Source organism: Hippocampus bargibanti, linkage group LG04, assembly GCF_051943395.1.
Source record: "Hippocampus bargibanti isolate YZ-2025 linkage group LG04, ASM5194339v1, whole genome shotgun sequence".
NCBI classification, from domain to species: domain Eukaryota; kingdom Metazoa; phylum Chordata; class Actinopteri; order Syngnathiformes; family Syngnathidae; genus Hippocampus; species Hippocampus bargibanti.
In genome coordinates, this window is record NC_142737.1 from 4,575,562 (window position 1) to 4,601,494 (window position 25,933).

The 25,933-nt window shown below is 40.6% G+C and overlaps 1 protein-coding gene across 20 annotated transcripts in view; it reads left to right on the forward strand.

The window, feature by feature from the left end:
* trpm3 (transient receptor potential cation channel, subfamily M, member 3) overlaps positions 1 to 25,933 on the forward strand; it is a 143,358-nt gene that overhangs the window by 69,509 nt on the left and 47,916 nt on the right. For all 20 annotated transcript variants that reach the window (XM_088993650.1, XM_088993657.1, XM_088993655.1 and 17 more), the window contains exons 4-8: positions 1,677 to 1,890; positions 2,008 to 2,132; positions 7,804 to 7,975; positions 20,252 to 20,426; positions 21,893 to 22,016. In XM_088993650.1, the coding sequence (XP_088849776.1) occupies positions 1,677 to 1,890; positions 2,008 to 2,132; positions 7,804 to 7,975; positions 20,252 to 20,426; positions 21,893 to 22,016 (810 nt within the window). The remainder of the gene's footprint in view (positions 1 to 1,676; positions 1,891 to 2,007; positions 2,133 to 7,803; positions 7,976 to 20,251; positions 20,427 to 21,892; positions 22,017 to 25,933) is intronic.

The following is a 25,933-nucleotide window of genomic DNA, read 5'->3' on the forward strand; positions in this document are numbered from 1 at the left end:
ATACAGAGGGTTGTGTCAGGAAGGGCATCCGACGTAAAAGCTTGGCCAAAACAAACATGCGGATCAAACCTCTGAAGATGGAGGACACTGATTCGCTTTGGGCGACCCCTTGAAGGAAAAAGACGAAAGGAAAAGAAGAAGATTAATGTATGTAAAGACGGTATATCCGATAGTATCTGCTCACTATCAACCAACTAAAAAGCCACGTTCGGTCTGTAAATAGAAAAGTCACTCCTTAAGTCCAGTCAAGTGTGTTTCTCAAGCACTTTCAAACCATTGGCGCTATATCCAAAATGCTGAATTGGATAACAAAGACAGTGAAAAAAAAAATCTAAAAATTAAGACGAAGCTAAAGAATCAAAACATTCAGACCCTTGATGAGGAAAAACAGAGAATAAAAAGGGGAAAAAGGTGAAAAAAATGCTAAAAATTAACTTGTTCACTGCCAGACGATGTGCAAAAATTTGTCCACTCCAGTGCCGGGGTTTTTGTCATTTTCACTCAAATTCCAGAATAACCCCCAGAATATTGAGTTTTAGGACTACATACACATTTAACACAGCGTTCGAAACCTTAGAAGTTAATTCCTGAATTATATGGGTCTGGACTCATCTGAGCTTGAAATGAGGGTGGCCGTCCAAAATACAATGCAATACATACCTATTGGTTTATATAGCGCTTAAACAACAGTTGAAGCTGGAATAAAGTGCTAACATGGACAAAAGGGGAAATGCTGCCCCCTTGTGGAAAAGATAAAAACATTGCCAGAGGCCATGGCCAGCGCTTTATCGGCACTCAAGCATGAAAAAAAACAACAAATATTTTAAATTCCTGAATAAATTTGTGAATGGCAGTGAATGAGTTAATAATTTCATACAGTGATGAGAAAAAATATAAATACAAATTGAAGTGTCATCATCATCATCATTATCATCATCATCATAAAATCATCATCATAAAAAATGTATTATTATTTTTTTTAATTATTATTATTATTAATTAGTATTATATATATATATATATATATATATATTTATGATTATGATTATGATTATGATGATGATGATGATTATTATTATTATTATTATTATTATTATTTTATTTTATTTATTTTTTTTATTTTTTTTTTTATTTGTATTTTTATGATGATGATTATTATTATTATATTTGTTATTTATTTATTTATTATCTTTATTTTTTATTTTATTTTATTTATTATGATGATGATGATGATGATTATGATTATTATTATTATTATTATTATTATTATTATCTAAATTAAACCGTACAAGAAAACACATTTTGTGTTTCAGATCATCATCAGTGAAGTCATTTGAAGATAATTACAAATGCAACAACTTTGTTTCAAATGACTTTTGCATCCGATTCTTATCATCAGTGTGAATTGTCTCTTCCATGCGGTTCACGCCGATGATTTACAGGTGAATTGTAGCTAATTTGTTAGCAGGGTTGAATTAGTCATAACCACGCGTATGCTCGCTCTGGTGTCCAAGGATGAATTACATTGATAAACAGATGTTTTTTTGCGGCCTCCAATTTTAGCAAACATCTGTCTCAGACCTTTGGAGCGTAAAAAAACAATCAACATTGGCCCCCTGGGGGACGAGTGTCCCTAAATCAGGATGGTCAATGACGCGCGTCTGTCTGTTTGTCAGTACGTGCGAGTGTCTTATGACACCAAGCCGGACCTGCTGCTGCATCTGATGACCAAAGAATGGCAGTTGGAGCTCCCCAAACTTCTCATCTCAGTACACGGGGGGCTGCAGAACTTTGAATTGCAACCAAAACTCAAGCAAGTCTTTGGCAAAGGGCTCATCAAGGCTGCCATGACGACCGGAGCCTGGATCTTCACCGGAGGGGTCAATACAGGTGCAATACTACAAGCTTATTGATATTTTGCAGAGATGGGAAATGTGAGTTTATTGTCAGTAACGTAACACTGTGTTGTTTTTCCTTGTCGGCCCCGCCCTCACGTGGAAAAAATAGGGGTGATTCGCCATGTTGGTGATGCACTAAAAGACCATGCCTCCAAGTCCAGGGGAAAGATCTGCACCATTGGGATTGCGCCCTGGGGCATCGTGGAAAATCAGGAGGATCTCGTTGGAAAAGACGTAAGTCGGAGTTCTCGGTGTGGTGCCGAGACAAAAACAGTTTCGAAACTACAGTTGAGGTACTTTACAAGTGAAAAATGGTGATGTTTTTTCCACATCCAGAAGGAAGCAAAAAGGTGATCAAAGCCAAACCTTATTATTATTATTTATTATTATGATTATTATTATTATGATTATTATGTATTATTATTATTAGTAGTAGTAGTTGTTGTAGTAGGAGTAGGAATAGTAGTAGTAGTAGTAAAAAAATAATACTTATTAATATTATTCACAACATTACTATTAATAATAAAATAGTAATTATTATTATTATTAGTAGTAGTAAAAATAATAGTTAATAATATTGACAATAATAATAATAATAATAATAATAATAATAATAATAATAAACAAAATAATAATAGTCATTATTATTATTAATTAAAAATAATAATAGTAATAGTAATACATGAAATGTATTATTATTATTATTATTATTATTATTCGTCTGTGTAAGCTCTCAGTCGTACAGGAGTGGTCCATCGATGAGAAGGTTTCTTCAGCCGTCATCTGTACAAAAGTGAAGGTTTCGGACGTTTCGCCTCCTATCCAAGAGGCTTCGTCAGCGAACTAAAGTCTGACTGGTCGTATCGGCCCCATATATATATCCCTAATGTCCAGACCTGGTGGCGCCGGACACAGCTATGATAGGTCCCTACTCTCAGGTTGGGGGGGGGGGCGTGGGACCCCCCCCTGTGGCCCCACTGATTGTTCCTACATTCCTGACTAACGATTGGCCTATTACACCCACTCCCCCCGGTATCACCTCATCAGCATAACGACCCTCATCAGCATTGCGAAAGTTGCCTAACCTGTTTTGCCTGAGCAGGCTATTGTATGAACGATCCAAATTGAACCTCACACCACCAGACCGGTTTAATGAAGGATTTTGTTGTTTTATAAGAATCGCCTCTTTCACCCCCCTTTCAAACCATCTATGTTCTTTCGCTAAGATTTTAACCTCATTGTCATCAAATGAGTGGTTGCTAGCTTTTAGGTGCAAATGTACTGCCGATTGAGGCCCACTAGTATTATCCCTGCGATGTTGATAAAGTCTTTTTTTGAGAATTTGTTGAGTCTCCCCAATGTACTGCTCTTTACAATTTTCATTCTTACAATGTATGGAATAAACTACATTACTTTGTTTTTCATTTGGTAGCCTATCTTTTGGATGCACTAATTTTTGCCTTAACGTGTTTATCGGTTTGAAATAAGTAGGAATTTTATGTTGCCAAAGGACTCTTTGTAATTTTTCAGAAACTCCTGCAATGTACGGTACTGCTACTCCTCTCCTTTTAGAATCTTGAGAATCATTGGTTTCGTTCGCTATTCTTTCTTTCTGACATTTGTTGAATGACCACTGAGGGTACCCACAGTTAGTGAGTGCTCTCCTGATATGTTTTGCCTCCTTTTCTCTACCTTCAGTGCTAGTTGGTATTAGTTTAGCCCTATGCTGGAGGGTTCTGATAACTCCTAGTTTATGTTGTAAAGGGTGGTTAGAGTCAAAAAGTAAGTATTGGTCAGTGTGCGTAGCCTTCCTAAAGACTTCTGTTTTTAGCGCTCTGTCCTCTTTTATAATTACTTTACAATCCAAGAAGGCTAGTTGGTTCTCTTGAATGTCCTCACGAGTAAATTTAATGTTGAAGTCTACAGAGTTGAGATGATCTGTGAAGGATTGAATTTCTTGTTTCTTAATTATGACAAAAGTATCGTCCACATATCTAAACCAGTGTCTAGGTTTTGTCCCTGGGAAGGATGTGAGGGCCTGTTTCTCCATCTCTTCCATGTAAAGATTAGCCACTATGGGTGAAACTGGTGAGCCCATAGCACAACCATGGATTTGTTTATAAAATTTTTCCCGAAATTGAAAATACGTAGTATTAAGGCAGACCTCTAATAATTGGCAGATGTGATCCGGTTTCAGTTTGGTTCTTTCATGCAGAGAAACATCCGCCAGCAGCCTCGTCCTCACCACTGAGACTGCTGCTGGGGTTGGGACAGATGTAAAGAGAGAAGTCACATCGTATGATGCCAAAGTTTCCTCAGGTTCCAATATGAGGTCTTTGATCCTCTCTACAAACCCTGTGGTGTTCTCTACGTGGTATTCTGTGTTACCAACCAACGGAGCTAAAATAGTTTTTAAATATTTGGCTACATTGTATGTAGAGGAGTCAATGCTACAAACAATGGGTCGGAGGGGGAACCCTTCTTTATGTATTTTTGGCAGGCCATAGATACATGGCGTGGCCTCTCCCGGGTATAATCTAAAATACATCTGTTTATCTATATGTTTTCCTTTCTCTAGCTTTTGGAGACAGTCAATCATTTCTTTCTTGTATCTATTGGAAGGGTCCCTTTTTAGTTGCTCATACGTGTTAGAATCACTGATTAACCTATTTATTTTGTCTTCATAATCCACTGTGTTGAGCAGCACTGTGCATCTGCCCTTGTCTGCTGGCAAAATAGTAATATTTTTGTCTTTTTGTAGAGTAGTTAACGCCTTTCTCTCTTCTAATGTTATGTTGGACGGAGGAAGTTTGGCACTACTGAGAAGAGCTGATATTTTAATGCGTAGATCATCTGCCTCTGCATACGAAAGTTTGTTATTTTTAATAGCCGATTCAGTAGCTGTGATATAATCTATTGTAGGTATAGTTTTAGGAGTCACTGAGAAATTTAAACCTTTGGTAAGTACCGCCTTTTCTGTCTCTGAGAGATCTCTGTCTGACAAATTTTTGATCCAATTCTCCCTTGCAAACTGTTCATACCTAATTTTCCGCGTGTTTACCAGTAGCTGAGATTGTTTCAGTAAAAGTAATTTTTGAAATTTACCCTTTTGTCTCTCTTTGGTTTTGCTGTGGTGCCTCATATAACCGGATTTAGTAAATTCACACACTTCCTGATAGATTTTGTGGGTAAGATTAGTTTGTAATCGCTGATAATAAGTTTCTATTTCTGACTGTTTGTTTTTTATCTCTATGTTAAGTCTCCTAATTCGCAAATTTAGAATTTTCCTAGTATAATTTTGTTGCATTTTATCGGCTAAGTATCCGGGTTCCAGGGGTGCTTGCGTCAAGCATTTAGGAATTAACCGGCTCTGTCTACATCTAAGATTGAATCTGAGGTGGTTCTTTAAATCAGCTAATTTAAAGGTGGCCTTTTCTAAGTTACGTACCAGCAGAAGGATGTCTCTCCCAAAGTTGGCAGCAATACGTCTGTGTAAGCTCTCAGTCGTACAGGAGTGGTCCATCGATGAGAAGGTTTCTTCAGCCGTCATCTGTACAAAAGTGAAGGTTTCGGACGTTTCGCCTCCTATCCAAGAGGCTTCGTCAGCGAACTAAAGTCTGACTGGTCGTATCGGCCCCATATATATATCCCTAATGTCCAGACCTGGTGGCGCCGGACACAGCTATGATAGGTCCCTACTCTCAGGTTGGGGGGGGGGCGTGGGACCCCCCCCTGTGGCCCCACTGATTGTTCCTACATTCCTGACTAACGATTGGCCTATTACACCCACTCCCCCCGGTATCACCTCATCAGCATAACGACCCTCATCAGCATTGCGAAAGTTGCCTAACCTGTTTTGCCTGAGCAGGCTATTGTATGAACGATCCAAATTGAACCTCACACCACCAGACCGGTTTAATGAAGGATTTTGTTGTTTTATAAGAATCGCCTCTTTCACCCCCCTTTCAAACCATCTATGTTCTTTCGCTAAGATTTTAACCTCATGATCTTCACAGATCATCTCAACTCTGTAGACTTCAACATTAAATTTACTCGTGAGGACATTCAAGAGAACCAACTAGCCTTCTTGGATTGTAAAGTAATTATAAAAGAGGACAGAGCGCTAAAAACAGAAGTCTTTAGGAAGGCTACGCACACTGACCAATACTTACTTTTTGACTCTAACCACCCTTTACAACATAAACTAGGAGTTATCAGAACCCTCCAGCATAGGGCTAAACTAATACCAACTAGCACTGAAGGTAGAGAAAAGGAGGCAAAACATATCAGGAGAGCACTCACTAACTGTGGGTACCCTCAGTGGTCATTCAACAAATGTCAGAAAGAAAGAATAGCGAACGAAACCAATGATTCTCAAGATTCTAAAAGGAGAGGAGTAGCAGTACCGTACATTGCAGGAGTTTCTGAAAAATTACAAAGAGTCCTTTGGCAACATAAAATTCCTACTTATTTCAAACCGATAAACACGTTAAGGCAAAAATTAGTGCATCCAAAAGATAGGCTACCAAATGAAAAACAAAGTAATGTAGTTTATTCCATACATTGTAAGAATGAAAATTGTAAAGAGCAGTACATTGGGGAGACTCAACAAATTCTCAAAAAAAGACTTTATCAACATCGCAGGGATAATACTAGTGGGCCTCAATCGGCAGTACATTTGCACCTAAAAGCTAGCAACCACTCATTTGATGACAATGAGGTTAAAATCTTAGCGAAAGAACATAGATGGTTTGAAAGGGGGGTGAAAGAGGCGATTCTTATAAAACAACAAAATCCTTCATTAAACCGGTCTGGTGGTGTGAGGTTCAATTTGGATCGTTCATACAATAGCCTGCTCAGGCAAAACAGGTTAGGCAACTTTCGCAATGCTGATGAGGGTCGTTATGCTGATGAGGTGATACCGGGGGGAGTGGGTGTAATAGGCCAATCGTTAGTCAGGAATGTAGGAACAATCAGTGGGGCCACAGGGGGGGGTCCCACGCCCCCCCCCCCCAACCTGAGAGTAGGGACCTATCATAGCTGTGTCCGGCGCCACCAGGTCTGGACATTAGGGATATATATATGGGGCCGATACGACCAGTCAGACTTTAGTTCGCTGACGAAGCCTCTTGGATAGGAGGCGAAACGTCCGAAACCTTCACTTTTGTACAGATGACGGCTGAAGAAACCTTCTCATCGATATTATTATTATTATTATTATTATTATTATTATTATTAGTATTATTATTATTGATGAGAAGATTTCTTCAGCCGTCATCTGTACAAATTTGAAGGTTTCGGACGTTTCGCCTCCTATCCAAGAGGCTTCGTCAGCGAACTAAAGTCTGACTGGTCATATCGGCCCTATTTATATATCTCTAATGTCCAGCAATGGCGGCGACGGACACAGCTATGATAGGTCCCTACTCTCAGGTTGGGGGGAGCAGAGGACCACTCCTTGTGGCCCCACTGATTGTTCCTACATTCCTGACTAACGACTGGCCCATTTCCCCCACTCCCACCGGTATCACCTCATCAGCATTACGAATGTTGCCTAACCTGTTTTGCCTAAGCAGGCTATTGTATGAACGATCCAAATTGAACCTCACCCCACCAGACCAATACTGGTTCAGGGTGTCCCCCGCCTACTGCACGAAGATAGGCTCCATCACCCCCTGCGACCACCATGAGGATAAGCAGATAAGAAAAGCGGATACATGAAAGGATAGATCGAGTAAAGCGCAATTGCACATCTACTACAGTAGGTGGCAGTGGTTCTCACAGTACATACAGGAATCGTAATGTTAATAAAATTATTCAGCCCAATTAGATATATTTTTTTCTTTCAAATGAACAAGGATCAGACACCCAACACTATTTTGAGGCACGTTTCCCTTTTTCACAGGTGGTCCGTCCATACCAGACCATGTCCAACCCGATGAGCAAGCTGACGGTTCTCAACAGTCTCCACTCGCATTTCATCCTAGCCGACAACGGCACCACGGGGAAGTACGGCGCCGAGGTCAAACTCCGGCGACAGTTGGAGAAACACATCTCCTTACAGAAGATCAACACACGTGAGTGCGCATGATTGACTCATTTTACCCGAGTCGTTGGCACCGTCATTAGACTCTGTCATCTCACCACCTTGCACCGCACCAAATAGATTCACACTCTTTTGTCCTACTGCAGTCTGACGAATCGCTAGCTCATTTACGCTACACACACACACACACACACACACACACACACACACACACACACACACAACACACGTGATATTTTTAGCAAACTCCTTTTGCAATATTCCCTTCCTTCAGGAAAGGTTTTGTGCTTTTCTTTTGAGCTTTCTGACAGCTTAGATGTACACTTTCCTTAAAGGACAACCAACACCCCCGCACAAGTTGTGTCCATAATTTGTAAAAATCACTTCAAATGACTTCTACTGACCGTATTTTACAAAGATTCCATGGCATATAGCTATATTTCACGTTTTAAAACTCGCACTGTGTCACGGTTTACAAGTTAGTGATGGCTGTTGTGGATCCCAAATTAAGCAGGCAGGAGGGAGCAGCAGGTTGTATTTGAGAAATTGTATTAAAATAAAGTCAGCAGGAACAAAATCTAAAACATCAAAATCATTTGAACAGAAAAATACAAAGTATAAAAAAAAATCTGCCAAGATGAAACAAACCTGACATGGTGCAGAAACACATTCAATGCACTGCATTCAATGAAATGAATGCACAGCACAATGAACTGACTCGACACCGAATGGTCGTGCTGGGAGTCCTTTTGACTACCCCTGATTGGAACGACCAACACCTGCGTGGCTGCAGGCAGGACCGACAGAGCCACCCATTGGTCGGCAACCAGATCATGACACGCTGAATATTCAGGAAGTCTTGTTTTCGGGTTGATGACGATGCCTGACGTGACGTCACGTCTGGAACGCCCCTGACTGAGAAAGCGACACACAATGCATTTTGGGTACTTTGTTTGGTCTGAAAACTTCATGTTGATGGCGAAATTAGAAGGAAAACATAAATAACGCGATGGTGAATCGTGTGTTGCACCAAGACTACTATTTGATACTAGTTGACACAAATTCCCAGCAGACAAATCAGCCCATTACCAACGGAGCTTGGGCGCCATCTTGTGCATTTTCTGGGACACTACATTGGAGTCCTGACAGCTCGAATTGATACGGGAGGACTTCTTTAATCAATTGCAAACATGTATGCTTTCCTCTTCAGAACTATTTGAATCATATTCATAACTGGATGAGTAACAAGAAAGCATCTTCTCTGAATCTGAAGCCATTGTTTTGATTCTCGAGCAAGGCAAGACGTCCTGTCCTGACACCACGAACAAGGGGGCGGGACCTTCTGCTTAAAATGAGGGTGGCTGTCCAAAATACAATGCAATACATACATATTGGTTAGTGTAGCGCTTTAACAACAATTGAAGCTTGAACAAAGCGCTAACATAGAAAAAAGGGAAGTGCTGCCCCCTTGTTGAAGGGAAAAAACATTGCCAGAAGTCTGACCAGCGCTTTATCAGAACCCAAGCAAGAAAAAACAAAACCGGAACTAGTTCGGGAATGGTGCTCTATGTCATATTTTCAATTCCCAAATAAATTCGGGAATGGCAGTGAATGAGTTAATTTATTGATATTTATTTACCCCACCCCTGTTTTCGCCATCCAATTTAGCATGTTTGCCACTAGCTTATATCATGCTCAGAAAAGGCCTGCCTTAGCCTATTTGTATTTTGTGCCTGTACCCCTTGTACATTCTTTATTGTGTATTTGCGCCGTCTTCATTCACTATTGAGCTCCTGTCACCTTGCATTTATCACTTTTCAATGTCCATTTAATGTCTCGGCAGCGAGCCAAATGGATTGTCACCAACACAAAATGCATTTCTCTCATTTTTTCACTCATGCTCTCTCACACCCTCTCAACGTACCCCCACTACCCCTACCCAAACCCCTGCCATCGCCCGTCCCGTCTTCCAATGCATTTCTCAACAGCCTCTTAGCGTATTGTTTAGAATGTGACACAGACCTGAATCGGGGGAAGCAGTGTATGGAACGCACTGATTTATTTGCCGCTAGCTCCTTTTGTTGTCATCATACACATAAATACATTTGTAAATGTCAAAAGTGTTCTGCCGATATGACTCTATTAATTTATAAGATAAAGAGAGCAATTCATCTGAAAAAAGAAAACACATTATGTGCTCCTTAGCTCTTATTCTATTGATTTTGTTCGTATATTGTGGAATCATTAAAAAAAGTATTTTGGGTTAAATAGTAAAACATGCAGACTTGCGCTTGGAGTCATGTGACTTGTGGACTTCCCTTTGTCATCCTATGCCTGGAATCATATCGAAGCGGCTAGGAAGGCAAAGGGATGCCCAACTGTTACACAATCGCCCGACATTCCAGGATGCGGCCGTGCAAAGTGCCTGATGGATTCCGAATTGTACCTTGCTTAAAGGACAACCGACACCATGTATTTTTTTCCTAACTGACATCAGAAAAAACATTTTATAGCATCTAAAATACCCAAAACACGCAGGCTGATATTTTTAGTCAAATGCAAAACGGCAATAAAAATGACTTAGTGTCCCAAAACTGCTTCAAAATGACCTCAGAAAGTTTCAGTTTCAGAAGGCCCCCTTGTTTGTGACGTCATACCAGTACGTCGTGCCTTGCTCTAGAATCAAAACAATGGCTTCAGATTCGGAGAAGATGCTTTCTTGTTACACATCCAGTTATGAATATGATTGAAATCGTTCTGAAGAGGAAAGCATAAATGTTTGCAATCGATTAAAGAAGTCCTTCCGGATCAATTCAAGGACTCCAATGTAGCGTCCCAGAAAATGCACAAGATGGCGCCCAAGCTCCGTTGGAAATGGGCTGATTTGTCTGCTGGGAATTTGTGTCAACTACTATCAAATAGTAGTCTTGGTGCAACACACAACGATTCACCATTGCGTAATTTACGTGTTTTCCTTCTAATGTTGTCATCAACACGAAGTTTTCAGACCAAACAAAGGACCCAAAATGCATTGTGTGTCGCTTTCGCGGTCAGGGGCGTTCCAGATGTGACATCACGTCAGGCATCGTCATCAACTCGACAACAAGACTTCCTAAATATTCAACGCAAGCCTTAAAACGTAAAATATAGCTATACGCGGTGGAATCTTTGTCAAATACGCTCAGTAGAAGTCATTTGAAGTGATTTTACAAATTATGGACACAACTTCTCTGGAGGCGTCCGTTGTCCTTTAAACTTTTTTTTTTACCTGATCCAAGGAGGAACTTCAGCCTGATGCTATCTGCAGACGAGATAAGCAAAAGTACTACTAAGGGTAAAGCAAGTTTATCTGTCATACGGCATACCGGATTGTCAATGTTTTACATTTTTGCAATTTATTCACAAATATTATCCCCAACGTTTGTGAATAGTCCCCGAGGACCGAGATTTATATCTCATGCTGAACTGAGAACGCTGTTCTCAGGTGTGGTCCAGTGGAATGCAAAGCATCCTCTGCTTTTTGCTATATTATAGCACTCCGGCGGTACCAGTGGCGCCTTCAGGTACCAGTGAGCCGACTCACGTGTTTTTACAGTTAAAAACTGTACTTGGATTTGAGATAGCGCTCACTTTCAATTTTTTGCTTCCTTCACATTCACTCTCGGTTTCGTAGACATTTATTTAATACCTGCCCATGAACCCACAAAATCACGAATAGGGGGCATCAAATTTCACTCACGGCACGGCTTTCTGCAAGCAACCCGCTGGAGCCTACAATCCAATTAAAGAATTTAAGAAATGATAGTGTTTGGCGGGTATTCTGCTGGAGACTTTTCTTGGGGACATGATGCAGATGAATTTTTCGGTCGAGTTACCGGTACAATCGTATGTCACTGTAGCATATTCGTTGTTGAGACGAAAATCACAAATTAAACCTACCAACCAATCTACCTACCTACCGACCGACCTACCTACCCACCTACTCGACCGACCAACCTACCCACTGACTGACTGACTGACCAACTTATCTACCTACCTAACCAACCTACCTACCTAACCAATCAAACTACCTACCTATCTACCTACCTACCTACCTACCTACCTACCCACCCACCTACCCAACAACAAACCAACCTACTTACCTAGCTACCTAACTATGTACCTACCTCCGTCCTTCCCTCCTTCCCAACCTACCTACTCAATAAACCAACCAACCTACCTACATTCCTACCTAGTTATTTACCTAACCTACCTACCTACCTACCCAACCAATCAACCTACCTCCCTACCTACCTACCCAACCAATCAACCTACCTCCCTACCTACCTACCCAACAAACAACCTACCTACCTAGCTACCCAATCAACCTACCTACATCCTTACCTACCTCCTTGCCTACCCAACCAACCAATGTACCTACCTACCTACCTACTGAACCAATCTACGTACCTCTCTGCCTCCCTCCCTCCCTACCTACCAACCTTGCTATCTACCTAACCAACCTACCTACCTACTTACCTCCCTAGCTACCTACCTAACCAACCTACCTGCCTACTTACCGACCCAACCAAACTATCTACCTAACCAACCTACCTACATACCTACCTAGCCACCTACCTAACCAACCTACCTACCTACTTATCGACCCAACCAAACTACCTACCTACCTAACTACCTAGGTACCCACCTACTTCACGTACCTACCTACCTTCCTACCTACCTACCCAGTAAACCAACCAACCTACCTACATACCTACCAAGTTCTTTACCTAACCTACCTACCTACCTACCCAACCAATCAACCTACCTCCCTACCTACCTACCCAACAAACAACCTACCTACCTAGCTACCCAATCAACCTACCTACGTCCTTACCTACCTCCTTGCCTACCCAACCAACCAATGTACCTACCTACTGAACCAATCTACGTACCTCTCTGCCTCCCTCCCTCCCTACCTACCAACCTTGCTATCTACCTAACCAACCTACCTACCTACTTACCTACCTAGCTACCTACCTAACCAACCTACCTGCCTACTTACCGACCCAACCAAACTATCTACCTAACCAACCTACCTACATACCTACCTAGCCACCTACCTAACCAACCTACCTACATACCTACCTAGCCACCTACCTAACCAACCTACCTACCTACTTATCGACCCAACCAAACTACCTACCTACCTAACTACCTAGGTACCCACCTACTTCACGTACCTACCTACCTTCCTACCTACTTAACCAAACAACCAACCAACCTACCTACCTACCTACCTACATATCTACCTCTCAATCTAACCATGCGGTGAAAGAGAGGTTGCTACGTACAAGAATCCGCGCCTCGCCTTTTATGATGCGGGCAAAATGACAGCGACGTGAACCGGAGCACCGGCGTTGGTATGCGTCAGCCAAAATCCAGTTGCATTTCAGTCGTGTGCTTCCAGGAACTCAGAGGTTGAGTACAGTTAAGAGAATGATTACTAAAGAAAAGGTCTGACAGGGTGAGGCGAAGGGGGAAGAACATGAATGTCAAGTGAAAAGCAAGCTTGGAAGCAAACAGAAGACACACACTGAGATGACACTTTACCTTCACGAGTCTTCAGTGAAGAGAAATTCCGCTCAAAAGTTGACTTCATCCATTTTTTTTCTTCCTTTAAACTTAAGAAAACAGCATCTCCGTTCACTGCGACATCCAAACTGGCAGATCCAGTCAGAGAAGTTTTCACCAAGTTCAACTCAAGTCCACCTTGAGTGCCAGGCGCTTCTAATTTCACTTCAATGAGCAGGAATTTGAGAGTGACACAAGTGATTTGTATATGTGTGGGTTTTAACTCCGGGTATAACCTTCACTGGCCCTTTTCTGACAAACAGTTTCATTAATCGCAGCACATGTACAAAAAAATGAAGTCGTCAAGGTAATTGAATCTGGAAAGGCATCAGGCCTTGCAGATTAGCCGTGACATCATGACCTCCTCCGTGGAGCGGCCCATTCGCGAAAGATTAATGCTAAGCAAAACTGCGAAAGTCAAGAGCCTTGAACGTTCGGAGGCGGGCTCGACGACCGTCAAGACCGAGACAACTTTCTTTTTGCCTGTCAGGCAAAAAAAAGTGATAAAAAACGTTTTAAATAATTTTCTCAAGGGTGAAGGAACATTTGAAATTGCTTGTTAACGTGTTAGCGACATTGTTGTTACTGCGCAATTCAGCGGCAAATGGTGGAAGCCACTGGTGTCAAACTCAAGGCCCGAGGGCTCTATCTGGTCCGCTACATCATTTGATGTGGTCCGCGAAAATAGATCAGACATGTTGACTTGGATGACGCTTCCTAAAATTTGGATCAATATTTTGAATTCTCGCATGTACCATATTTTCCGGTGTATAAGGTGCACCGCCAATGAATGGTGTACAGTGATACCGCGGTTTACGAACCCCTTAGCTTACAAAGGTTTTGGTTTACGAACGTTAAATTTATGAAAATTTTACCTTGGCATACGAACTATTTTTCAGGATACACACGGAGCGCCACAATGAGTGATGTGTCGTTTGCGAACGAACCCCTTCTCCTAACAAGAAAATGGCAGCCAACTTTTTTTGTCCTCTATTCCCCGCCCCCAGTCTTCAGTTAAAGCCACGTGATTGGTCAAGAATGCAGCAGTGGGGGGTGGGGGGATTAAACATTAAAGACACAGACAGACGATAAAGAGAGAATGAGAAAATGGATAGAAAACAGTGAAATTTGGACTTGTTTCAACTTTTATAGTTCAAAGGCAAAGTATAGACTGCAAGTTTAAAATATCTCATCAATCAGGCTCCACAAATAACCTTCACAAGCCAGCTGTACACTTGATGCAAAAAGCTATCAACCCAGCTAAACAGAACACAATTGATGAGGAACTAGGTAAAATTATCGCAGAAAAAGCACCTACAAGGAATCATTCCTCAAGAAGGTGAAAGAAGGTTACGTTACTCATCAAGTGTTTAAGGCTGATGAAACCGGCCACTCCATTCCATCAAGCCTTCAACGACCATCACAAAGGTAAATAAGACAACTTTATTATATAGTACAGTTTATTTCTGTAATTATATTACCATAGCACATTTATTATACATAAAATAAGGTATATTTTATGTAGTTTTAAGGCTTAGAAAATTAAAAAGTAGAAAATTATATTTCATGGGGACCTGGGAACGGATTATTCTCATTTTAATGGTTTCCTATGGGAAATTAATTTTTGGGATACACACTTTTCGCCTTACACACTCTGTCTGGGAACCAATTAAGTTCGGAAGCCAAGGTATCACTGTATTTTAACACCCCTGACGTAAACAGACAGAAGGAACGATATATTTTCTGGCAGAAACTAGGGATTTTTGTCCTGCCATTTTTTTGCCCTCACGCCAACTTCATTTTTAGGTCACTGAAGCATGGTCTCTATCCGGATGTCTGGACACTTGCTGTCATATATTGATCATGTTCATACAAACGGTGTGAAATCAATTCCCACTCAATGGTTTTCTTATAATCATCTCACAAAAAGAGGAAGTGAGCTATCACCTAGCTGTCTGTCGCGCATGCGTTCAGTCGAGTTTTGGGTGTGCTATAGCCCATTCCCGCCGACCTTGGGGGGGAAACCCCACACAAAGATGAACAACCAAAAGCCCCCCTCCCAGTAGTGGAGTTAAACAACGTTCAAAACAAAGACGGAGGTGATAAATGTAACGCACCAAGGTTGGTCTGCCTCACGGAGTAGAGATATCATCGTATGAAAGTGCATCGAGGTGCATGCTTGAATGGCGAAATGTGACATGGCGTGGAAAGAATACATGAGCACGGCCATCGGTGTGGACTGTGGAATCATAGACCTTTACCAAGAGAGATGAAAAGGTCAAATGACTCTTCGTGTATTGCAGTACTCCCCTTGTCATTGGATTGGAGTGGATTTGCCTTTATTAGTCTTGCCGTGTGTTTCATGTGCTTGATAGAGAAGAGACAGAATAGAAGTTATCATATTTAAAAGTTTTATGCTGTTGTATGCTTAGTTCACCCACTTTTTTTGAACACTTTACACTTTGTTTTTCACTCCATTTTGTGGTTTACTGTAAAATATCTCGTTGGCTAGCTGCCAAGCTAACTGGCTATTTACTATCTATTTGCTATCTATTCGCTATCTAGCTGGTTGGCTATCTATGATCTTAATAGCTAGCTAGATAGCTATCTAGCTAGCTATCTATTAGCTATTGGCTATTTAGCTAGCTTTCTATCTATTTGATTTACTTCCGGGTTGAGCGAACGCTGGCGCGTGTGGCTGCCGCTGCTCACCCAAAGAAAAACGCATCCTGTGACTATAAAGTGACCTTGAGAGTTTTGAAAGGCGCTTATGAATGAAATGTATTATTATTATTATTATTATTATTATTATTATTATTATTAATTTGGCTGAACACAACGTCCGCAATGAAAGCACAGAAAATCCGGGGTTAATCTGAGGTGAACAGACATAGCCTGTTAAACTGTCATCCTCAGGTAGGAGATCTGGCCTTGGGTGGAATTTAGGACTTGGTAAACTTCTTCACAGGAAGAGCTCATTAGCCAGGTTACAAATCTATCAGTTCATGGAAAGACATCATCATAAAAATGTTCATGTTCTGTTAGTTTATGGATGTTGATGCTTGGGGTGTGGTATTCAAATCAAGAAGACTGTGGTTTACTAATGGATCACTTAAAGGACAACCGACGTCTCCAGACAAGTTGTGTGCATAATTTGTAAAATGGCTTCAAATGACTTCTACTGAGCGTATTTTAATTAAGATTCCACCGCATATAGCTATATTTTACGTTTTAAGACTAGCGCTGATATTCAGGAAGTCTTGTTTTTGAGTTGGTGACGAGTCCGTACGTGACGTCACTAAAGGACCGCCCTTCACCGTAAAAAAAGATGCATTCTAGCGGCCCTTCCATCACGTCAATGTATTTTGCTGTATTTGTTTGGTCTGGGGACCTCGTGTTGCACCCAAAAGCCGCCAGAAGGCCAGAAGAGGGCGTCCAAGCTCCATATCAGGAATTTATCAGTCTGTGGAAATGGAGGTGGCCACTGGAGGCCATTTTGTGCCTCTTTTTTTGGGTGAGAGATTTTCCCCCAATGTTGCCTCAAAATGGTACAAATAAATTCTTTAATCGATTGCAAACGTGTATGCTTTCCTCTTCAGAACTATTTCAATCATATTCATAACTGGATGTGTAACAAGAAAGCATATTCTCCGAATCTGAAGCCATTGTTTTGATTCTCCAGCAATGCAAGACGTCTTGGCGTGACATCACGAACTGGGGGCGGGACTTTCTGAAAATGCACAATTCGCAGCTCAATTTTTTGCAGATTTTGGACAATTTAAGTCATTTTTATTGGTGTTTTGCATTTGACTAAAAATATCATACTGCGTGTTTTGGGTATTTTAGATGCTATAAAACATTTTTCTGATGTCAGTTAAAAAACAAAAAAGTGACGTTGGTTGTCCTTTAAATTTGCATATACTCTCAATAAATCTTCCTGTTTTCGAGCTTCACAGTTTCCGAACAAACATCTCTGACTGTGGTCCAATGAAAAAAAAGATTAGGACTAGCATTTTTTTTTTTTTTTTTTTTTTTTTTTTTTTGGTGAGACGCAGGCAAAAGTGGGTGATGATCTTTTTGTTTAAAAATAAAATAACGAATATTGCCTTCCATCTCTACACACCTTACAAGTGTTACAGCTCCTTGAGGATCGGATTTAATTCAAAACAGAAAAGCACACTTTGTACTACGTGATTTTGGATGTCTGATGTGAGTCAAAGCAAAAATCCCTTGCTGATGATTTTGCTCCAGTTGTCGTTTGTCCACACGCTGTTCGGCATGTTGCACAATGTAATGTTTGCGTTGCGTCATCTGCTACAATCCACATGAACTCCTCTTTCCACGATGGTTTCAATGTACGTTTACGTTTTGTAGCATCCTAAATTTTGTTTGCTTCTTTTGAATCTTCTGGGGTTGAGTTTTGGCTTGATTATGGCTAACCACTTATCTATTTTTCTTGTTCTCTGTGCGTCTACTTTGGAAAATTATATGCAAATGCACCCGGAAGCACAACGTTATTCGATGCAGGCTTCTGATTGGCTGCTGAGTATGCAAATTGCCAAAGGAACCGAAATTCCGAAATTTCCAAACCGAACGAAGATTTTGAAATCGGAATAAAGCGAATGTTTGATTTGAAAAAAAATAAATTAAAAAAATCATTGAAAAAGTTGTCGGCCACCCGGGCAAAGACGTTCTGTAAGTTATACGCCCGACGAAAAGTTGCACGCCCCCGGGCGTCCGGGCAGACGTTATTTCAGACACTGTCTTAATCAAATCCAGAGTAAAATCATGACTTGGTGCTTTGTTTCGCATGTGCATCGCAGAAATGCTTTTTACACTATTAACCACTGCAGCAGCTGTACTCCTCCTCCCCCACCCCCTCCTCATTTGCCCCCTGGTGGCTTTTACTTTAACGATAATTCGCTTTACAAACCGCAACATTGCCTCCGCAGTCATCAACAACACCCCCGAAACGTGCAAACAGCAACACAGACGTGATCATCTTCCTTCTGCTTCTCTATCCCCCCCCCCCCCCACCTTTTTTTCCTGTTCTTCTGGCATACAAGCTGGTGACGCGTCACATCACGGTGATGTTTAAACTCTTTGAAGCAGATGAGGTCCCGAAAATATTCTCCTTATGTAACTGTCCCCTACTCGCAAGGCTGTGTGAAGCAAAACGTCACGATGGCGGGTATACCTCCGAAGACCCCTTTCTACTCCCCCCCCCCCCATCATGTCTTTGTATGCACGCAAAGGCTGCCCTGAATTATGCAGAGTGCCAGCCGGGGACGATCCAGCAATACACGGTTTTGAATTAAAAGATGGTGAAAAGAAATGGCAGCTATCTAGCTAGCTATTTAGCTGGCTATGTAGCTAGCTATCTAGCTGGCTATCTACCTAGCTTTCTAGCTATTGGCAATCTATTGGCTACGTATTTGTTATCTATTAGCTATCTAGCTGGCTGGCCAGCTATCTAGTTGGCTATCTATTAGCTTAAGAGCTATCTATCTGTCTAGCTACCTACCTATATACAGTAAAGTCTCGTTATATCGATATTCAAGGGAGTCCGAAAAAATATCGATATAACCGGGACTATCGATATATCCGACCCTGTTTGCATGTAATTTTCTCCGTGTGTGCATAGAAATAGTATCGATATAACCGGGACTATCGATATATCCGATATCGATATAACGAGACTTTACTGTATTTGCTATCTAGATAGCTATCTCGCTGGCTATCTATTTGCTATCCATTTGCTATCTATTACCTAGCTACCTAGCTGGCTATCTATTTGTTATCAATTTGAGATCTATTTGCTATCCATTAGCTAGCTACCTAACTGGCTATATATTTGATATCCATTTGCTATCTGTCTAGTTAGCTAGCTATGTAGCTGGATATTTATTAGCTATATGGCTATCTAGCTAGTGAGTTAACTGTCTAACTGGCGATCTAAATAATAATAATACATTTCATTTATACGCACCTTTCAAAACTCTCAAGGACACTTTACAGTTACAGGATATTTTTTTCTGCGGGTGAGCAGTGGCAGCCATACGCGCCAGCGTTCACTCAACCCGAAAGTAACATAAAGTATACAGTAATCAGTTTGTAACATTGAGCCTGTATGGCACCCCGTGTATTAGCTAGCTAGCTAGCTTTCTATCTATTTCAGTTACTTCCGGTTTGAGTGAACGCTGGCGCGTGTGGCTGCCACTGCTCACCTGCAGAAAAAGCGATCCTGTGACTGTAAAGTGACCTTGAGAGTTTTGAAAGGCGCTTAGAAATGAAATGTAACAAACAACAACATGTTGAACAGGAAAACACGTGATGACGGGGTTTTGGTAATAGATTGGAACCGAGACAGCGAAAAAGGCTTGGAACATTAGGGGAGGTGGGTAGATGGATGGGGTATTGAGCGGTCACGCCTGATGAGCCCTTCCAGGAATCGTTTTTATGATGAAAACTTGGGAGTGAAGGCGAAAAAAAAAACAGGCACATATCAGAATGTCTCTTCCCAGTCGCAACTCGCCTGCCGTGCCCGAACCGTCAACTTAATTGACGCATGTTTTATGCTAATCTCTTCTGTCAACCTTCTCCTCATTCAATTATTTGCAAATTCCCCCGTTATGCCACTCACGTTTCCTCATTACTTTTTCCTCCTTCCTCCCCGGTCTTTGTTGGTGGACAGGGATCGGACAAGGCGTACCGGTGGTGGCTCTCATTGTGGAAGGAGGTCCGAATGTGATCTCCATTGTGCTGGAGTACCTAAGGGACACTCCCCCGGTCCCTGTCGTGGTGTGTGATGGCAGCGGAAGAGCCTCTGACATCTTGGCATTTGGTCACAAATACTCAGAGGAGGGAGGGTATGTTGTGCTTATATAAAAATGTCCAAATCAAAAGCACTTGTACCCAGTTGCACGATTTCATGACGCTAAATAAATCTAAAGCTAAATTAACTCATTCACTGCCAGTCACGAATTTATTTGGGAATTGAAAATTAATTCATTTTTTTTCCTTGCTTGTGCTTGGGTGCCGATAAATCGCAGGCCAGACTACTGGCAATGTTTTTTTGCCTTCCACAAGGGGGCATCATTTCCCTTTTTCCGATGTTAGCGCTTTGTTCCAGCTTCAGTTGTTGTTAAAGTGCTATATAAACCAATATTGCATTGTATTTTGGACAGCCGTCCTCATTTCAAGCTCATATAACTCCAGACCCATATCACTTAGGAATTAACTCCTTTTTTCTGATGATAAAAGATAGTCTAAAGTTTCTTACACTGCATTGAATGTTTATGTAATCCTAAAACTCAATATTCTGTGGCTCCCTGGCATGGGAGTGGACACATTTTTGCACATTGTCTGGCAGTGAATGAGTTAAATATATGGGGGTGCAGGGGGACAGTCATCTCCAGAGATTTTTCAGAGAGGATAAAGAATATATGCTTGCTTCTCGCCTGCAGAAAAACGTATCCTATAACTGTAGTGTCATTGAGAGTTTTGAAAGGGGCTTATAAATCAAATCTTCTTCTTCTTCTTCTTCTTCTTCTTCTTCTTCTTCTTCTTCTTCTTCTTCTTTCTTCTTCTTCTACTTCTTTTTCTTCTTCTTCTTCTTCTTCTTCTTCTTCTTCTTCTTCTTCTTCTTCTTTTTCTTCTTTCTTTTTCTTTCTTCTTTTTCTTCTTCTTCTTTTTCTTCTTTTTTTCTTCTTTTCTTCTTTTTTCTTCTTCTTTTCTTCTTCTTTTCTTCTTCTTTTTTCTTCTTCTTTTCTTCTTCTTTTTCTTCTTCTTTTTCTTCTTCTTCTTCTTTTTCTTCTTTTTGTTCTTTTCTTCTTTTTCTTCTTCTTCTTTTTCTTCTTTTTCTTCTTCTTTTCTTTTTCTTCTTTTTCTTCTTCTTCTTCTTTTTCTTCTTCTTTTTGTTCTTCTTTTCTTCTTCTTTTTGTTCTTCTTTTTCTTCTTCTTTTCTTCTTTTTCTTCTTTTTGTTCTTCTTCTTTTCTTCTTCTTTTCTTCTTTTTCTTCTTCTTCTTCTTTTTCTTCTTCTTCTTCTTCTTCTTCTTCTTCTTATTATTATTATTATTATTATAAATATTGTGGAATATACAGTATATTCAGTCTGCTTACGTGTTCAAATCTATGTAACTTAAGGTGCTATAACGAATCCGACACTGATATAATGTATTTTTTAGCTAGCTAGCTAACATTATGATTTCCATCTGAATGTTTAGCATGACAGTAAACGTCAACCGTACCACTAGCATTTGCATTTGGCAATTTTGGCGACAAGAAATGTTTGTTTTTTTTCTCTCTCCCCCCCCCCCCCCCCCCCCCCCTCAGCATAATTAACGAGTCGCTGAGAGACCAGTTGCTGGTGACCATCCAGAAAACCTTCACTTACAGCCGCACACAGGCCCAACATCTGTTCATCATTCTCATGGAGTGCATGAAAAAGAAAGAGCTGGTGAGTAGCTTGACCGATTGGTGTTATTAATATTTTGGACATGCAACACAATATATTGGACACGCAAAATGCTTGGAAGCTTCAATGGGCAAGACAGAGGAAAGATACCTGACAGTGCAAAGGTGGAGATCTACTTTGATTAACTCATTCACTGCCAGTCACGAATTTATTTGGGAATTGAAAATATGACCTAGAGCGCCATTCCCGAATTAGTTCATTTTTTTTCCTTGCTTGGGTGCCGATAAATCGCAGGCCAGACTACTGGCAATGTTTTTTTGCCTTCCACAAGGGGGCATCATTTCCCTTTTTCCATGTTAGCGCTTTGTTCCAGCTTCAGCAGTTGTTAAAGCTCTATATAAACCAATATGCATTGTATTTTCGACAGCCGCCCTCATTTCAAGCTCATATAATACCGGACCCATATAATTTTGGAATTAACTCTTTTTTTCTGTTTAAAAAAGACAGTCAAAGAAAGGTTACTTACACTACATTGAATGTTTATGTAGTCCTCAAACGAAATATCTGTGGGTCCTGAAATTTGAGTGATAATGACAAAAACCCCGGCACTGGAATGAAAAAATAACATTGTGCTATGTTATCATTAGCGTTGCCACTAATCAGTTAATTTATGTGGCAGTTAAACACTCCCAAAATGCCGATTTTTTTTTTTGTTATCAACCAAGCTTATTACAAAAAAAGAAAGTTATATTATTTATGCATAAGGTGGGGCCTTCTTCGCCCTCACTTCAAATGCGATGTTACGCAAGTGGGGGTTACACAAATGAGCGTCTTGATATTTCCCATCTTGGCATAAATAATTGAGCCAAGAAGCAGCCCTTATATGTTTAATTCCCGTTAAATATTCACTAGGATCAACCGGCTTCTTGACAACAGAAAGTAAGAATCGAGATGGTAAGCAATGTGGTCACTAAGGAAGAAATGTATCTCTCACGAGTGCAAGATGGTAGAGGGGGTGGACCCCAATAATGCAGGCAGGACAAATTGTATTAAATGAAGTCAGCAGGAACAAAATCTCAAACAACAAAGCCATGAGAACAGAAAGGTCCAAAGTAGCAAACAAAACCATGACAATATGAAACAAACCTGATAGGGTCTAACAAATAATGACCCGACCCTGAATGGTTGTGCCGGGAGTCCTTTTGACTGCCACTGATTAAAACAACCAACACCGTTGCAGCTGGACGCGGGGCCGACAGTGCCACCTATTGGTCGCAAACTGGAACGTGACAGAGAAGAAAATACAGTGATACCTCGGATTACGAAAGCTTTAGCTAACGCGCTTTTCGCCTCACGAACGTTACATTCGCGAGAATATAATCTTGGCATACGAACTATATTTCCCCGCCCCCGGTCTTCGGTTAAAACCGCACGTGATTGGTCAAGATCCATAGTAGAGGAGGGAGGAGACTCACGCAGCAGGACACACCCAGCAGTGAGTGGCGGGTTACACAAACAGAAACACGCACACACGAAAGGGAGACGACAGTGCTTGAAACAAAAAACAAAAGTGAAAAAAACAAATGTGAAAAATTGAGAACAAGGACAGAAAACAGTGAAATTTGGACTTGTTTCAACTTTATTGATAGTTCAAAGGCAGAGTGTAGACTGCAAGGTTAAAATATCCCATCAACCAGGCAGCTATTAATGAAGTTTCTAGTGTGTCTGCCTGCATCTTTTGCTGTTGAAATATCACAACTTCTAAGATGTACAACCCAAAGCTCATTGAGACACTTAATGCAAAAAGCTACCCATTCCATCAAGCCATCAACGACCATCACAAACGTAAATAAAACAACTTTATTATACAGTAATGTTTTTTTTCTTTAATTACACTACCATAGCACATTTATTATACATGAATAAGGTATATTGTGTGTAGTTCTAAGGCTTATTTAGTTGAAAATTATCTTTTATGGGGACCTGGGAACGGATTATTCTCATTTTAATAGTTTCCTATGGGAAATTAATGTTTGGATACACACTTTTCACCTTACACACACTTTCTGGGAACCAATTAAATTCGTAAGCCAAGGTATCACTGTATGTGAAAAAAACAGTGAGAACAATGAGCTTTTGGGAGAAATGAGAAAAAAGATAGAATAACTAAAGAAGCAGTTATTATTGTTTGGTCCTTTTTTATCTGTTTAAAAATGTATGAGAAGAGAAAATTTAGTATCCAATTTCCTTCTGTTTGGACACTCGTACTGTAAATTGCTATTTTCTTCAAATAAAACACCAGCTATCTTTTAAGAGTTAAATTTATACCCACCAGAATGTTTTTTTTTTTTTTTTTCGGACCATTTTTATTTGGTGCTTTGACAGCCAAAATATTTGGCGTATGTGCATGTCACACTCGAAACGATGCATGTTTTCTAATCAGCTGGACTCACTGCAGCATGATCCCCAAAGCGTCCAGTTTAGCGAGTACGAAGATGAGACAATCCTGCGTTCCGAAAGAAGATTGCTTTGCCTTTTAAACGTCTCCAATCACATTTTTTTTTGGCCCCTCCTTGCTCACTTCCGATTTCTTCTTTCCTCTCGTCTCTGTTTTCCCCCCCCCCCCCCCCACCCGCCTGCTCGCTCCGCTTCATTACTATTGCATTTCAACATCTTTATTCCGGTGCACTTAAAGCAGAGTGTGATCAAAAAGGGGGCGGGATGTCCGCCTCGCAGTTCTGATGTTCTGTGTTTGAATCCCATTTGTTTTAACATTCTAATACACAGGTGTCAAAGTCAAGGCCCGGGGGCCAAATCCGCCCCCGCCACATCATTTTTTTTGGCCCGCGAAAACAAATCAAACGTGTGAAATTCCACGATGCTTGCTAAAATCCTCACCTAAATGTCATAATTTTGGATGTAAACTTGATTTGAAAACTAGTTATTCATTAATTTGTTATGCGCTCTATATGTAATACGTGGAGGGGATTAAACATTCTCATGACTTCCCCAAATTCATAACGGCCCTCGAGAGGAAACCATAACTACAATGTGGCCCGCGGCAAAAAAATGACTTTGACACCCCTGTAATCTAATACAATCAGCTTGCAATAATGTTACACATAACAGGCGCTCGCATACTTACGAACATTTTAGTTACGAAAAATACAATCCAGTCCAATGAACATGTTGGCTGGGAGAAGGCAAGCTAAAGGTTGACACACGTGTTGGGGGTCGGGGAGTGGGGGACAAGAACTAAGATGAAGATCTTCAATTATCGTGCTCTTTCTTAAATGACAATTTCATCCATCTTTTGTCCTGAAGGCAATAGAAAATCAGATCGATACGGGAAGGAGATTTAATGAGCTGGGATAGCATAGGATGGTTCGAATAAACCCGTACGAAGGGTACACACCAGTGGTCTGCATCGACCTTTAAAAGCTTGAAGTTGACGAATCGCTAATCATACGTTTTTTGGCATCTTGTTGTCAAATTTACAGAGACATTTCCACTTCCCTGTTTGTTGCTGTCATGGACTTACCATATTTTGCGCACTATTTATTATGTATTAATAATGTATATTTCTTAATTATTTCTTGTTTGTTTATTTATTTACCTCTTCATATATTTAGTCATGTGCTTATTTTTCATGTGTTAGTTAGCTAACTTTCTATCGATTTGAGTTCGTGTTGAGGGAACGCTGGCGCATGCGGCTGCCGCTGCTCACCTGCAGAAAAACTGATCCTGTGACTGTAAAGTGACCTTGAGAGTTTTGAAAGGCGCTTATAAATGAAACGGATTATTCTTATTATTATTTCATTTAGTTTGTTAATCGTTTTTATTATTATTATTATTATTATTATTATTATTATTATTATTATTATTATTATTATTATTATTATTATTATTATATGGAGGAAAAAATCAAAATAGGACATTTATTGAAGGTTTTATTTATG